Consider the following 15,174-nt stretch of genomic DNA (forward strand, 5'->3'; position numbering starts at 1 on the left):
AAGGTGTCAGTGCTGCACAACATTTTACAATAAGCCTTAAATCTCTGGCAAAGCCTGCACACAACACCTGGAACAGAGATCAATCTTGCTTTTGAAAGTGACATTTATTAGACATGAAGCTTTTTTACAGTTTAAAACAATATCTCATAATAAAATCCCAAGGATGCAGCTGTACTATTTCACACAGAGGATCAGAGAGATGTGTGTCTAAGGACTGGGTTTGGATTGTAGCTGTGCTGTACCAGTCCACATTAAGGGCTAAGCAAGAAATCTAAACAACTGGTTTAAAACAGACTGGCTGGCATACAGGGGGATGCAACAGAGCATGTTTGAGATCATTTACAGTTAACAATATGCCAACAATTTCCTAAAGAGAAAGATCGACGAGTACAATTGCTCGTCTTCTTCCTAAATCGAATTAGTACGGTCATAGTCCAGTTATAAATTGCGATATCACCCCTATGACAGCTCTATACTCAGTGAATAACTACAGGTACTACCATTTGGTCGTGTATTGTTGAAGTCCCTGGAGTTTTCTTATTAGTTTTCTTTCTAAAAAAGTGCACCTGCTTACATTCTCTGACAGCATCATATATATATATGCCATCATAGTTTTTCCATATGTAAATGGTTTCTCCTCTCCACACAAAACTGCATGACTTGTACAACAAAAAAACACTTTGGACAAAAATCTTTACCTTAAGATATGCACATAGGATACCTTGTGTTTGAGGTAGGTGTGCATATAAAAAAGGTAGGATTATGTCTTATAGGAATAATTCATGACAATTTTTTTAGCAAAGAACTCTGCCCTCTACTGGCCAGAAATAAGGTCAACGCTTCATAGATGAAGCCAACAGGCATAGCGCATTATTACTTGTGATGAGCATGTATAAAACGCCAATGCTTTTATTACAAACTCAGAAATTGTAAAACCATACGTGAATATTCCCCCCCATCTCATGATTACTATGAGCTGGTGTCTACTATGAACATAAAGGTGGTACAAGTGCTTATGACAAGTGCTTATAATGCATTACACCTGTGGGCTTTGACTAAAGCATTAGTGAAATAAGACTGATCCCTTGAGGTGCAGATGCATGCTAGTACACTACCATCAAATGATATAAGGCATTACACATACATTACAGACTGAAAAATGTAAAATAGCACTTAACATTCGCCACTAATGAGTACATACTATCATTATCCATTAATTACATTTTTCAAAATAAAATAAAACAATTGGTGTATTTAATTCCTGAATGTTACAAGAGTTGTAGTCATCAAGATTGTGTGTTTTTTTCCCTCCATCCTGCCATGTCGTGATGCTTATCTGAGTAGTTTGGTTTTAGACTTCTGCTGTTTTGTCGGTATGATGCTTTTCAAAACAACCAGGATTCTCTATCCAGATTCAGGGACGTTTTGTTTATTCAAAAACCGGCTGTGAAAAGTAAACAGCAGATAAGTTAATGGTGGAGATCAGCATCTCTGTAGAGAAAGGCTGGTTTACTATGGACCGTGTTTGTTTATGGTATATTTACAGGTAACCAGACTACATTGGAAGGAAACTAGTGAGTGGAGAAAATCTATATGATTTGATAGATTACTAATACTTGTATTTCTTAATAGAGGACCAGGCTTATGATTTGATAAGATCGTATTCTGCTGTAACAGAGGAATGTTGTGTGAATTAGGGCCCCCTTCACCTTCAGTAGATGAACAGGACTCTCGTTCGGGGCAGTGTGGCGTAAGTAGGGTCGGCCATTTTGCGAACCCGGGAGTAGTTGACGAACCCTCTGACGAACAGCATGAAGCCTGGAGAGTCACAAAAAGACAACAGCATCCGTTCCGTGATCATCTTTCACACATTTCATACACATGAATTCATTCTTCCAAATAAGAGCTCAGACTTAAGCTTCACTTACCCAAAGCCAGGAACACCCACCACAACCAGTACTGACCATCAAAGTAGCCGGGGAAATAGGTGGAAAACTGGAAACGTTCAAAAGACAGTAAAACAACATTATGAGGACCAGTCGTACACACAGTAGCATTCCAAAGCATTTAGGGCTGGGCTGGAACAAAAGCCTGAACTCCCCGTAGTACTGCAGGACCAGTGTTGTAAAGAACAACGAGGCGATGTGTGTTGATCTTACCCGGACTATGAGAACCCATTTGATGAGAGACAGGCCAAACCCAGAGATGGCGCCGTAGCGGCCGGCTGCAGAAGTGGTCAGACAGAAGGACAGGAAGAAACCGATCCAGTTGAACAGGAATGCCACTGGAGAGAAGAGAGGACAATTAACCAATCAATCAATTAATCAAAGGTCACCAATAAGAAGAGGCTCATCAGTTAACATGCTTGTCGTTCACCACACATAAACCATGATGCTTTGTGAAAGATTATACAACAGCTTTTCTAATTGCACAAAATTCCACCTTATGAACCGGTTGGACAAGTCCCTGGCTTGGCTTAGGACGGTCCCTGGCTTGGCTCAGGACGGTCCCTGGCTTGGCTCAGGACGGTCCCTGGCTTGGCTCAGGACGGTCCCTGGCTTGGCTCAGGACGGTCCCTGGCTTGGCTCAGGACGGTCCCTGGCTTGGCTCAGGACGGTCCCTGGCTTGGCTCAGGACGGTCCCTGGCATGGCTTATGACAGTCCCTGGCTTGGCTTATGACAGTCCCTGGCTTGGTTTATGACAGTCCCTGGCTTGGTTTATGACAGTGTTGGAGGAAATTATAGTTGAAATGATTAATTATGCATACATTTAGATTAGAACCAGTTATTTTAATACTATTATGTTATGGTATGAAATGTATGGGTTCTTGGTTAAGCTGTTACTGAAAATGTAAGTAAAACAAATTAATTATCTGTACCTTGTGGGAAAGGGAGAAGGGAGGCATATATCTTTTCTGACAGATAAGAATGGTCTTTGATGTTCCGTGAGTGGAGGAGAAGATGTCTTTTAGACAGATTGGAATGTTTGTTTTATGAGGGGAGTAGAAGAACATCTCCAGACCTGAAGACACAGCCATTGTGTGGATCGGAGAGGGTGTGAGAAGCTGATGATGTCATTTTATGTTGTCTCTTTAAAATGTAAGGTTCTTTGTATTTTTGGTCAGTACTCTCTTGTAATAAACGCTGTTACCTGAGTTTAAGACTGGGGCTCTGTCCATTCCTATAATAATAATATGGGTTTTTACGATCCCATAGAATGCATTGACAGAGTATTTAATTCTGATTGGGAAATAATACAGAGGAATTTAGAATTCCACTAACAGACAGTCCTTGGCTTGGCTTATGACAGTCCCTGGCTTGGCTTATGACAGTCCCTGGCTTGGCTTATGACAGTCCCTGGCTTGGCTTATGACAGTCCCTGGCTTGGCTTATGACAGTCCCTGGCTTGGCTTATGACTTATGACAGTCCCCTGCTTATGACAGTCCCTGGCATGGTTTATGACAGTCCCTGGCTTGGTTTATGACAGTCCTTGGCTTGGCTTATGACAGTCCCTGGCTTGGCTTATGACAAGGTTTATGACAGTCCCTGGCATGGCTTATGACAGTCCCCTGGCTTGGCTTATGACAGTCCCCTGGCTTGGCTTATGACAGTCCCCTGGCTTGGCTTATGACAGTCCCCTGGCTTGGCTTATGACAGTCCCTGGCTTGGCTTATGACAGTCCCTGGCTTGGCTTATGACAGTCCCTGGCTTGGCTTATGACAGTCCCTGGCTTGGCTTATGACAGTCCCTGGCTTTTATGACAGTCCCTGGTTTATGACAGTCCTTGGCTTGGCTTATGACAGTCCCTGGCTTGGCTTATGACAGTCCCTGGCTTGGCTTATGACAGTCCCTGGCTTGGCTTATGACAGTCCCTGGCTTATGACAAGGTTTATGACAGTCCCTGGCTTATGACATGGTTTATGACAGTCCCTGGCATGGCTTATGACAGTCCCTGGCTTGGCTTATGACAGTCCCTGGCTTGGTTTATGACAGTCCCTGGCTTGGTTTATGACAGTCCCTGGCTTGGGAAATAATAGAGGAATTTAGAATTCCACTAACAGACAGTCCTTGGCTTGGCTTATGACAGTCCCTGGCTTGGCTTATGACAGTCCCTGGCTTGGCTTATGACAGTCCCTGGCTTGGCTTATGACAGTCCCTGGCTTGGCTTATGACAGTCCCTGGCTTGGCTTATGACAGTCCCTGGCATGGTTTATGACAGTCCTTGGCTTGTCTTATGACAGTCCCTGGCTTGGCTTATGACAGTCCCTGGCTTGGCTTATGACAAGGTTTATGACAGTCCCTGGCTTGGCTTATGACAGTCCCCTGGCTTGGCTTATGACAGTCCCCTGGCTTGGCTTATGACAGTCCCTGGCTTGGCTTATGACAGTCCCTGGCTTGGCTTATGACAGTCCCTGGCTTGGCTTATGACAGTCCCTGGCTTGGCTTATGACAGTCCCTGGCTTGGCTTATGACAGTCCCTGGCATGGTTTATGACAGTCCTTGGCTTGGCTTATGACAGTCCCTGGCTTGGCTTATGACAGTCCCTGGCTTGGCTTATGACAGTCCCTGGCTTGGCTTATGACAGTCCCTGGCTTGGCTTATGACATGGTTTATGACAGTCCCTGGCATGGCTTATGACATGGTTTATGACAGTCCCTGGCATGGCTTATGACAGTCCCTGGCTTGGCTTATGACAGTCCCTGGCTTGGCTTATGACAGTCCCTGGCTTGGTTTATGACAGTCCCTGGCTTGGGAAATAATACAGAGGAATTTAGAATTACTAACAGACAGTCCCTGCTTATGACAGTCCCTGGCTTGGCTTATGACAGTCCCTGGCTTGGCTTATGACAGTCCCTGGCTTGGCTTATGACAGTCCCTGGCTTGGCTTATGACAGTCCCTGGCTTGGCTTATGACAGTCCCTGGCATGGTTTATGACAGTCCTTGGCTTGGCTTATGACAGTCCCTGGCTTGGCTTATGACAGTCCCTGGCTTGGCTTATGACAGTCCCTGGCTTGGCTTATGACAGTCCCTGGCATGGCTTATGACAGTTCCTGGCTTGGCTTATGACAGTCCCTGGCATGGCTTATGACAGTCCCTGGCATGGCTTATGACAGTCCCTGGCTTGGTTTATGACAGTCCCTGGCTTGGTTTATGACAGTCCCTGGCTTGGCTTATGACAGTCCCTGGCTTGGCTTATGACAGTCCCTGGCTTGGCCTATGACAGTCCCTGGCTTGGCCTATGACAGTCCCTGGCTTGGCCTATGACAGTCCCTGGCTTGGCCTATGACACTTTGTTTAGTGTACCCATGACCCCACGAGATGCAGACAGACATTGTCTGTCCAGAACAACATCTACACTGTACAGGAAACAGAGAGAAGACTTACTGAAGAAGGTGAGCATAAAGATGCCATCATTCCCTATGCGCAGCTGGTCAGCATCGTCAAAGTCATCCTCCTGACAGGAGAAAAAGGAAATGTATGTTTTGGTTGTCAGACACCTTCCAAAGATGATGGTCAAAATGTGTTTATTTAGGATGCAGGCTCTCACAATGATAAATACTAGTGAATCTGGAGTTATCAATGCCTGAACAATGAATGAAAACTGCTGTGAAAGGAGGACAGACAGACAGACAGACAGACAGACAGACAGACAGACAGACAGACAGACAGACAGACAGACAGACAGACAGACAGACAGACAGACAGACCACGACTCTGCCAGGGACCAGAGGGACACCGGTCTCCGCTTTGGTCCTCTCTGCTTCATCATAGGAGGGCAGTGTGGTAGCCACGTTGTAGGACGGGGGGTTGGGGAACCTGCCTGCATCCTCCTTGTAGTCGAAGAACGCTGCAGGGGGAAAAGGTGCAGAATACGTGGCGCAGAACATTACGGTTGGCTAGTAGCAAGGTGAATGTTGGGAGCTCACTAAAACACCAAGTTTACAATGTAGCCTTTTCTTTTCAGCACTAGAATAACTATATTACAATATTACATTCCTGACTTGCATCTGAATCCGTCCTCAACCCCATATGAGATGAGTCAATATATTGCCAGTTACTGTGTGTAGTGCTATGGATGGACAGAGGCCAATTACCCGCGTTGGCAGCTGAGATGCTGCTGTAGGGGGGAGGGGCATCCAGGACAGCTGCTGGCTCCTCCTGAGGGGGTTGAGCTGCTGCTGGCTCCTCCTCATTCACCAGCTGGATGCAACACACACACACAGTGGGATGATGCTGATGTTGCACTATTCTGGCCGTCAGACAAATGTGGGATACACATAAGGCAATTCTAGGTCTTGTGGCATATTTTGGTTAAACTATCTCCAATTCAATGGAATTGCATCCCTCTTCATGCACAGTGCATTCTTCATCACATGTACAGCTGATTCTCAAGATCTTGCACACTAATGAGATGCTATTGAGCTCACACTACTACACTGTCTGAGCCAAGGACTACATGCTTTCTGGTAAGTTTTGATTACAATACTGGGTGGGCTGAATATATTTTATACGACATACATGATTTTTTGTTAAATAGTAAATAGTAGCCTACAACAAAGTGTGTTTAAATAATTTCTAACTTAACCATTTCTGCTAGTTAGTTTTTGCTACCATGTGGGTTTTACATGGCTTGAGCCTGCTAACTGAGTAGTGTTAATTCACCTGTTTCCATACATGTTTCATTTTTTTATTAACTATTTATCTGTACATGGAGTTGTATTTTTTTATTTTTTTACCATTTATTTTCTAATCTTGACAGGAAAACTTTCCGATATGTGGAGACATTTCACTGCAGCTAATATAGAAGGAAAAGCTGTATACATTTGCAAATACTGTTCCAAATCATATGTGAAGAATGCAACAAAGATGCATAATCATCTGGCCAAGTGCATAAAGTTCCCTCAGCGCAATCACAACAAGCAACCTCTGACAAAAGTCCCTCTACTTCTATTCGAGGTGAAAATGATGAATCAGACACCTAATCGATAGCAACAGCTCATGGTCCTCCCGGAATCAGAAGTTATTTTTTACTCAATGTAGGAACGTAGTCAAGAGAAATGCTGATGAATGTCTTGTTCGAGCTGTGTATGCAACTGGTTCACCTCTGATGCTCACAGGCAATGTGTATTGGAATGAATTTGAATGTTTTTCGCCCAGCATACACCCCTCCAACCAGACATGCTTTATCTACTCATTTGCTGTTTGCTGGATGCAGAGTTCAACAGAGTTCAAGTGAAGGTCAAGCAAATCATAGCGACAGCAGACTGTATTGTAATCATCTCAGATGGGTGGTCGAATGTTTGTGGGCAAGGAATAATTAACTACATCATCTCCACCCCTCAACCAGTACTCTAAAAGAACACAGACAAGAGACAGACACACTGGTCTCTACATTGCAGATCAATGACCTTGGATCACAGAAGGTATTTGCACTGGTGACAGACAATGCTGCGAACATGAAGGCTGCTTGGTCTAAAGTGGAGGAGTCCTACCCTCACATCACACCCATTGTCTGTGCTGCTCATGCATTGAATCTACTCCTCAAGGACATCATGGCGCTGAAAACAATGGATACATTCTACAAGAGAGCCAAGGAAAATGGTCAGATATATGAAGGGTAATCAGCAGCAATCTACCTCACCAAGCAAAGTGAGAAGAATAAGAGCACCACATTGAAGCTTCCCAGCAACACCCATTGGGGTGGTGTTGTCATCATGTTTGACAGTCTCCTGGAGGGGAAGGAGTCTCTCCAAGAAATGGCCATATCACAGTCTACCGATATGGACAGCCGCATCAAGAGGATCCTCCTGGATGATGTATTTTGGGAGAGAGTGGTAAGCATCCTGAAACTCCTGGAACCTATAGCAGTAGCCATTGCACGGATTGAGGGAGACAATGCCATCCTGTCTGATGTTCAGACTGCTTGCAGATGTAAGAGAAGAAATCCGTACTGCCCTGCCCACTTCACTGTTGCTCCAAACAGAGGAAATTGTAGTTCTGAAATACATCAAAAAGTGTGAAGACTTCTGCCTGAAGCCCATACAGAGTACATGTTGGACCCCAAGTCTCCCTGGCAACAGCATCCCGTCTGGTGCAGAGATCATCACTACCGTGTCTCGCCACCTTAGCCTGGATGAGGGCAAGGTTCTTGGCAGTCTGGCGAAGTACATTTCCAAGCAAAGGCTTTGGGATGGAGATGCAATATGGCAGTCGTGCCAACATATCTCATCAGCCACCTGGTAGAAGGGACTTTGTGGATCTGAGACTCTTTCCCCTGTTGCCTCCATCATTTACACACACACACACACACACACCAAAGCACGCCACAGGCTGACCAATATAAGGGTTGAATTTATTTTGGCCATCCATTCAAATTTGAGGCTTTTTGAGCCTGACAAGCCATCCTCAACAAGGTCAGAAAGTGACAGTGAAGATGAGGTGGACATTGAGGAGGTCCAGGGACAAGACATGGAAGCCTGAGGGGAAGCCCACCAAAGTTTAGTTTCTAGACTTCCGTTTTACAGATGTATGTTGAAAACATTTTTGGGAGATGCGATGGATCATTGGGGATCATTCAATATTCCCTTTCTTTTGTTGTTCAGTGAAATCACCCCTGGTGAAGAGTCAACTCATTTCATTCATGTTCAATTCGTAACTGAAATTATTTTATTTTTCTATTGGAATAATTTAATAATTTGCAGTCTACTTATGACGAGGTAAAATGTTTAGGTTTCTGTCTCCATAAGATATGGAAAGAATATCCAATGCAAAAAACATCTAAATTTAAATGGCATTAATATTAATTTACATATATTTCTGTTAATTCCCACAAAGTTTCTACCTCTGAATATTCCCTAAAATGTGCAACCCTAAACATGATATTTGAAGGACTACCTAATTTCTGTGCCCCACACATACAATTATCGTATTTTCAAGCATGGTGGTGGCTACATCCTGTTATGGGTATGCTTGTCATCAGCAAGAACTAGGGTGTGTTTTATGATAAAAAGAAACAGAGTAGAGCTAAGCAAAATCCTAGAGGAAAACCTGTTTTAGTCTGCTTTCCAACAAACCCTTGGAGACAAATTCACTTTTCTGTAGGACAATAACCTAAAACACATGGCCAAATATACACTGGAGTTGCTTATTAACATGACAACATTGAATGTTACCAGGTGGCCTATTTACAGTTTTGGCCTATTTGACAGTTTTGAATCTGCTAGTAAATATATGGCAAGACTTGAAAATGGCTGTCTAGCAATGATCAAGAACCAATTTGAGCTTGAAGAATTAAAAAAATAGTAATGGTCAAATATTGTACAATCCAGATGTGGAAAGGTCTTAGAGACTCACCTAGAAAGACTCACAGCTGTACTCACTGCCAAAGGTGAATATAACATGTATTGACTCAGGGGGTTGAATAATAATCAAATTATTATTTTATTTTTTTACAAATGTTGCAAGTATTTTGTGTAGATCATTGACAAGAAAATGTGGGGGAAATTAAGGGGTGTGAATACTTTCTGAAGGCACTGGATACGTTTTTGGTTGTTGAATCAATTAGACCATATGCCCATTTCAAGCTGGTCTCGAAACCATCTTATTTCAGAATATTTAGGCGAGTTAGCTGGCTAACTAATTGATCCTGCTTTGTGGTATATACCTCTGTGGCATTAGTCGCAGATTGGTTGTCGACACCTATCAATGAATCTAGGCCTGCGAGTAACGTGTTCTTGTGCAAGCTTGATATATTTTATTATCACTACTATGATTAAGGTAGCTAGCTAGGTATCTAGTTAAACTAGATACTATCTATAGTTAAACTAGATACTGGTAGGTATTTAGCTATGTTAGCGGAAACACTATTTTCCACGGCCTATTAGGGTGGGACATGTCAACAGTTAGGTCGTCCTAACATAACGTCCCCCTGTAGTTAGTTAAATGAGTCATACTAACTAGCTAACTACACTTAACCACCATAAACGAGGTAGCAAGCGAACGTGTTAACCGTAACTGTCAAGTTAAAACGTTGAAGACACAAATGAGCTACAACGTTAGAAAAACTGGGCCCAAAGTCACAACGACGTTTCGTTTTCCAATGCTGGCTAGTTGAGCCGTAAGCGAATTTTATTGGTTAAAATAAAAAATAATAAAAACTTACCTCCTGATATCTAACGTTGCTGATTTGCTCGGCCATTCCTGGATGGACGTGGAGTGTTTGAGAATGATCACTTGTTTGGCAAACTGTGAGCTGAATCTAATATTGATACGCTAAGATTGAAAGTAGCAGAGCTCCGCCATCTCCCCTTCCTTCCTGGTCTGGTGTGTTGTTCCGCCCCTTGCACTGTCACGTGACCCCGCCGTACCGTCGGCATAATGAAAACACCACGTACCCAGCTATAACAAATCATCGGAGTCATTCTCAGAGTTATTTTTATTACAATAACACATTCAAAATACATTCAAAGTCAAGTTTTGTATCGAATTTAACAATGGAACTAAGATAACTGTTTTTTTTTATTATCGAAGATAAATGGATTACATAATCAAATGTAGCCTACTAACAAGTAGGCATACTATTATGTTACATAAAATGTAACTTTAAGTACAACACACACAGTTGATCCTCCACCCGTGGCCACTGTCATATCCTGGAGGGTCCGGCATCCTGGTTATTGCAGGTTTCCCGATGTTTTTGCAACGCCCTCGTCTTCTTTGGGAGGCAGTGGATCCACCAACTTGTTGTGCACATGCATCATCCCTGTAGGAGGAATAACAATAGGTCAAGTGACTTAGATTTCCACTTCATTCACAATTCTGTTTTTAATTTAACAAAATCATGTATTCCTCCCGGGCCAATAATAAAACAAAACACAATGAATTTGAAAACTGATGAAGCACTTGTTCATAAAGCCAAGCACGCAGCACAATCATGGAATGAACTGTGAGGACCAAGTCCTTTAGTAAGGAAGTAGACGCTCACCTTGGAAGTACTTGACAGTTTTAACCCTCAGTTCCAGGGTAGCATCCTCGTCACACACAAACACAGTCTGAGGGTGCTGCTGAAAGGCCGACACCGTCCACATGTGGTTCACCCCTTCCTCTATGGCCTTGTACAGGGCAAACGCTTTGTGTACTCCTGTGATGAGAATCATGACCTGGAGACATTAAGGAGAAGTTATCATCAGCATCCTATAAACTGTTATTACATGGTTATATATTGTCATTACATTCTTATAGACTAGTATTACATTCTTATAGACTAGTATTACATTCTTATAGACTAGTATTACATTCTTATAGACTAGTATTACATTCTTATAGACTAGTATTACATTGTTACAACAAAGAAGCAGTAAAATGACATCATAAGGCAATGTGTAACAGCCTCATTATATAATCATTTAATAAGTATAGGAGCTGTAAAGGGAACAGTTGTCCATGAAAAGATGAGTTACACGAGAAGACAGACCAGAAACATAAAGCAGAGACAGACATCTTGAAATCAGCTCTTAACCTCTCTGGCGTCCATGACAGTGGCCACTCCCACAGTCAGAGCCATGGTGGGTACTTTAGACAGATCTCCGTCAAAGAAGCGTGCGTTGGCCAGGATGGTGTCCTGAGCCAGGGTCTTCACTCTGGTCCTGGACAATAGACTGGAGCCTGGCTCGTTGAAGGCAATGTGGCCATCCGGTCCAATACCTGACAGACAGGGTGGGTTACATTTGTTGGATTTTGGTATTGACGTTTCAAAGTCTGTTGTTTTCTGAACTGGTTTGTGCTTGTGGTGTGTATTTTTTACATAATGCCCCTTAATACATAAGTATTCAGACCCTTTACTCAGGACTTTGTTGAAGCACCTTTGGCAGTGATTACAACCTCGAGTCTTATTGGGTATGACAATACAAGCTTGGCACACCTGTATTTGAGGAGTTTTTCCCATTCCTCTCTGCAGATCCTCCCAAGCTCTGTCATGTTGGATGGGGAGTGTCCAATCACAGCTATTTTCAGGTCTCTCCAGAGACATTAGATCGGGTTCAAGTGCAGGGTCTGGCTGGGCCACTCAAGGATATTCAGAGACTTGTCCCGAAGCCACTCCTGCGTTGTCTTGGCTGTGTGCTTAGGGTCGTTGTCCTGTTGGAAGGTGAACTTTCTCCCCAGTCTGAGGTCCTGAGTGCTCTGAAGTAGGTTTTCATCAAGGATCTCGCTGTACTTTGCTCCATTCATCTTTCCCTCGATTCTGACTAGACTCCCAGTCCCTGCCGCTGAAAAATATCCCCACAGCATGATGCTGCCACCACCGTGCTACACCATAGAGATGATGCCAGGATTCCTCCAGACGTGGCGCTTGGCATTCAGACTAAATAGTTCCATCTTGGTTTCATCCGTCCAGAGAATCTTGTTTCTCATGGTCTGAGAGTCTTTAGGTGCCTTTTGGCAAACTCCAATTGGGCTGCCATGTGCCTTTTACTGAGGAGTGGCTTCCATCTGGCCACTCTACCATAAAGGTCTGATTGGTGGAGTGCTGTAGAGATGGTTGTCCTTCTGTAAGGATCTCCCATCTCCACAGAGGAACTCTGGATCTCTGTCAGAGTGACCATCGAGTTCGTGGTCACCTCCCTGACCAAGGCCCTTATCCCCTGATTATTTAGTTTGGCTGGGCAACCAGCTATAGGAAGAGTCTTGGTGGTTCCAAACTTCTTCCATTTAAGAATGATGGAGGCCACTTTGTTCGCTGGGACCTTCAATGCTGCAGACATTTTTTGGTACGCTTCCCCAGATCTGTGCCTCAACACAATCCTGTCTCGGAGCTCTAAGGACAATTCCTTCGACCTCATGGCTTGGATTTTGCTATGACATGCACTGTCAACTGTGGGACCTTACAGTGCATTCGGGAAGTATTCAGGTCCCTTAACCTTTTCCACTCTTTGTTACATTACAGATTTATTCTAAAATATATTATTGTTTTTTTTAACCTCTAATCTACACACAATGCCCCATAATGACAAAGCAAAAAAACGTTTTTATAAATTTTAGTATGCCTTGGTTTTTGCTATCACATGCACTGTCGACTGTGGGACCTTATATAGACAGGTGTGTGCCTTTCCAAATCATATCCAATCAATTGATTTTACCATAAGTGGACTCCAATCAAGTTGTAGAGACATCTCAAGGACGATCAATGGAAACAGGATGCATTTGAGCTCAATTTAGAGTCTCATGTCAAAGGGTCTGAAAACTTATGTAAATAAGATATATATATATACAAATTTGCACACATTTCTAAAAACCTGTTTTTGATTTGTCATTATGGGGTATTGTGTTTAGATTGATGAGAGAAAAAAATGATTTAATAAATTTTAGAATAAGGCTGTAAAGTAACATTTGGAAAAAGTCAAGGGGCCTGAATACTTTCCGAATGCACTGTATAACAGAGTAAATATAATAAATATACTTAATACCATCGTATCAATATCCTCCCTTCCTACCTGCCTCCCTCCCTGCCGCCCTGACTCCCTACCTCCCTGACTCCTTACCTCCCTGACTCCTTCCCTACTGACCTCCCTCCCTACTGACCTCCCTTCCTCCCTACTGACCTCCCCCTCCCTCCCTACTGACCTCCCTCCCTCCCTCCCTACTGACCTCCAACAAAGAGGTCAATTCCTCCAGCTGCTTTGATCTTCTCCTCAAAGGAATCACACTCCTCTACAAGGTTGGCAGCGTTGCCATCCAGAATATGGGTGTTCTCCGATTTGATGTCAATGTGCTTGAAGAGATTATTCCACATGAAGGAATGGTAGCTCTCTGGATGATCCCTAGGAATACCTGCATGATTTTAAAAGCAGTAATCAGTTTTGTATGGCTTCTCATGCTGTGAAGAATGTTGATACCGTATGGTGTAGAAATAGGTGAAATAGAGAAGTATTGTAAAGGTGAAGCTTACCCACATACTCGTCCATGTTGAACGTTTTGACATACTTGAAAGAGATCTCTCCTTTCTTATGAAACTCAATCAGCTTCTTATAGCATCCCAGAGGAGTACCTCCTGGGGTGTACATTGGGGAGAAATGAGTTATTTTCAACAAAATACCTATAGTTTTACACGTCAAATACACCTATGTTAATGTCTTTATGTAGACACATTTGAAGTATGATCATTATGATAGCACCATTGCCTGTACAATGGAAAGGAAGGCGTGCCCTGTAGAATAAACAGATCGCTTACCTGTGGGAAGTCCTAGAATGAAGAATCTGTCTGGTCCAGGGTTGAAGCGAAGGATTTTATTCCTGATGTACTTGGCAGCCCACTCACCAACTTGGTCATAATCATTCAGGATGATCAGCTTCATGGTCCTAAATTAAAAGCTTTAAAATCACAGCCAAACTGGTTACAGATGTTAATGTATCAGAAGGAACAGATCTTGAAGCAATATTTGTTCTCCACCAAAACAAGCAGACTTTAGACCCATAAAATGAAGACTTGCAGCAGGAAGACGTACTAAAGTATCCCTACCCGAATTAACGGGGGAAGTAGACCAAATCAAACTATACGAAAATGCATTGAAGAGCTCTTTGAATTAAATGCAAATGTTGAATCCACTGTACTTGAAAACGATATCATCCATATCCAAAATCGGCCGCTGATGACGTTTGTACTAGCGTCTTACTTTGTGCATTAAGTAAATAAAAAACAAACGCTATGATCAACTTACCGCATCCGCCTTTCCGCTTTAAAATACTTTGTTTAAGAAAGCAGGAACCTCTGTCATATGACTGACGCAGCTGCAGACACGAGGAAGAGGCGGGCGGAGTTCTTGCTGGAAGCCTCGATTACAGATTGAGGAACGCTGAATGTTTAACAGGATGAATAGGCAGGCCTTCTTTTCAAATTAAATTGTATTGGTCGCACACATATTTAGCAGATGCTATTGCGGGTGTAGGGAAACGCTTGCGTTCCTAGCTCCAACAGTGCAGTAGAATCTAACAATTCACAATACACACAAATAAAGTTAAATTATGGAATTCATATATAAATATTAGTACGAGCAATGTTGGAGTTTCATAGACTAAAATACAGCGGAATAGAATACAGTGTAAACATGGAATGAGTAAAGCAGTGTGTTTATTAAAGTACATAGGGGAGCAGCCTCTTAAGGTGCAGGGTTGAGTA

At 43.0% G+C, this 15,174-nt stretch overlaps 2 protein-coding genes across 3 annotated transcripts; both read right to left on the bottom strand.

Annotated features, from left to right (window-relative positions):
- Nucleotides 1-85: 85 nt before the first annotated feature.
- LOC123993699 (NEDD4 family-interacting protein 1-like) lies at nucleotides 86-10,339 on the bottom strand. The gene is made up of 8 exons (XM_046296107.1): nucleotides 10,165-10,339; nucleotides 6,098-6,203; nucleotides 5,711-5,850; nucleotides 5,388-5,457; nucleotides 2,160-2,284; nucleotides 1,929-1,995; nucleotides 1,710-1,818; nucleotides 86-1,444 (listed from the first exon to the last, which is right to left on the bottom strand). Exons 1-7 carry the CDS (start codon nucleotides 10,198-10,200, stop codon nucleotides 1,712-1,714), a joined length of 651 nt encoding a protein of 216 aa, XP_046152063.1. The 5' UTR covers nucleotides 10,201-10,339; the 3' UTR covers nucleotides 86-1,444; nucleotides 1,710-1,711.
- Nucleotides 10,340-10,419: 80 nt separating this feature from the next.
- Nucleotides 10,420-14,855, bottom strand: LOC123994187 (glucosamine-6-phosphate isomerase 1-like). Of its 2 annotated transcripts, none has more exons than XM_046296716.1 (7): nucleotides 14,717-14,855; nucleotides 14,230-14,369; nucleotides 13,948-14,049; nucleotides 13,647-13,829; nucleotides 11,521-11,705; nucleotides 10,987-11,161; nucleotides 10,420-10,764 (listed from the first exon to the last, which is right to left on the bottom strand). In XM_046296716.1, the coding sequence occupies exons 2-7, from the start codon at nucleotides 14,351-14,353 to the stop codon at nucleotides 10,676-10,678; spliced, it is 858 nt and encodes a 285-aa protein (XP_046152672.1). In that variant the 5' UTR covers nucleotides 14,354-14,369; nucleotides 14,717-14,855; the 3' UTR covers nucleotides 10,420-10,675. The 2 variants fall into 2 exon arrangements, with proteins under 2 accessions (XP_046152672.1, XP_046152673.1); XM_046296717.1 differs by lacking the exon at nucleotides 14,717-14,855 and adding an exon at nucleotides 14,518-14,675.
- Nucleotides 14,856-15,174: the final 319 nt, after the last annotated feature.

This window comes from Oncorhynchus gorbuscha, linkage group LG13 (genome assembly GCF_021184085.1).
Source record: "Oncorhynchus gorbuscha isolate QuinsamMale2020 ecotype Even-year linkage group LG13, OgorEven_v1.0, whole genome shotgun sequence".
Classification (NCBI taxonomy): domain Eukaryota; kingdom Metazoa; phylum Chordata; class Actinopteri; order Salmoniformes; family Salmonidae; genus Oncorhynchus; species Oncorhynchus gorbuscha.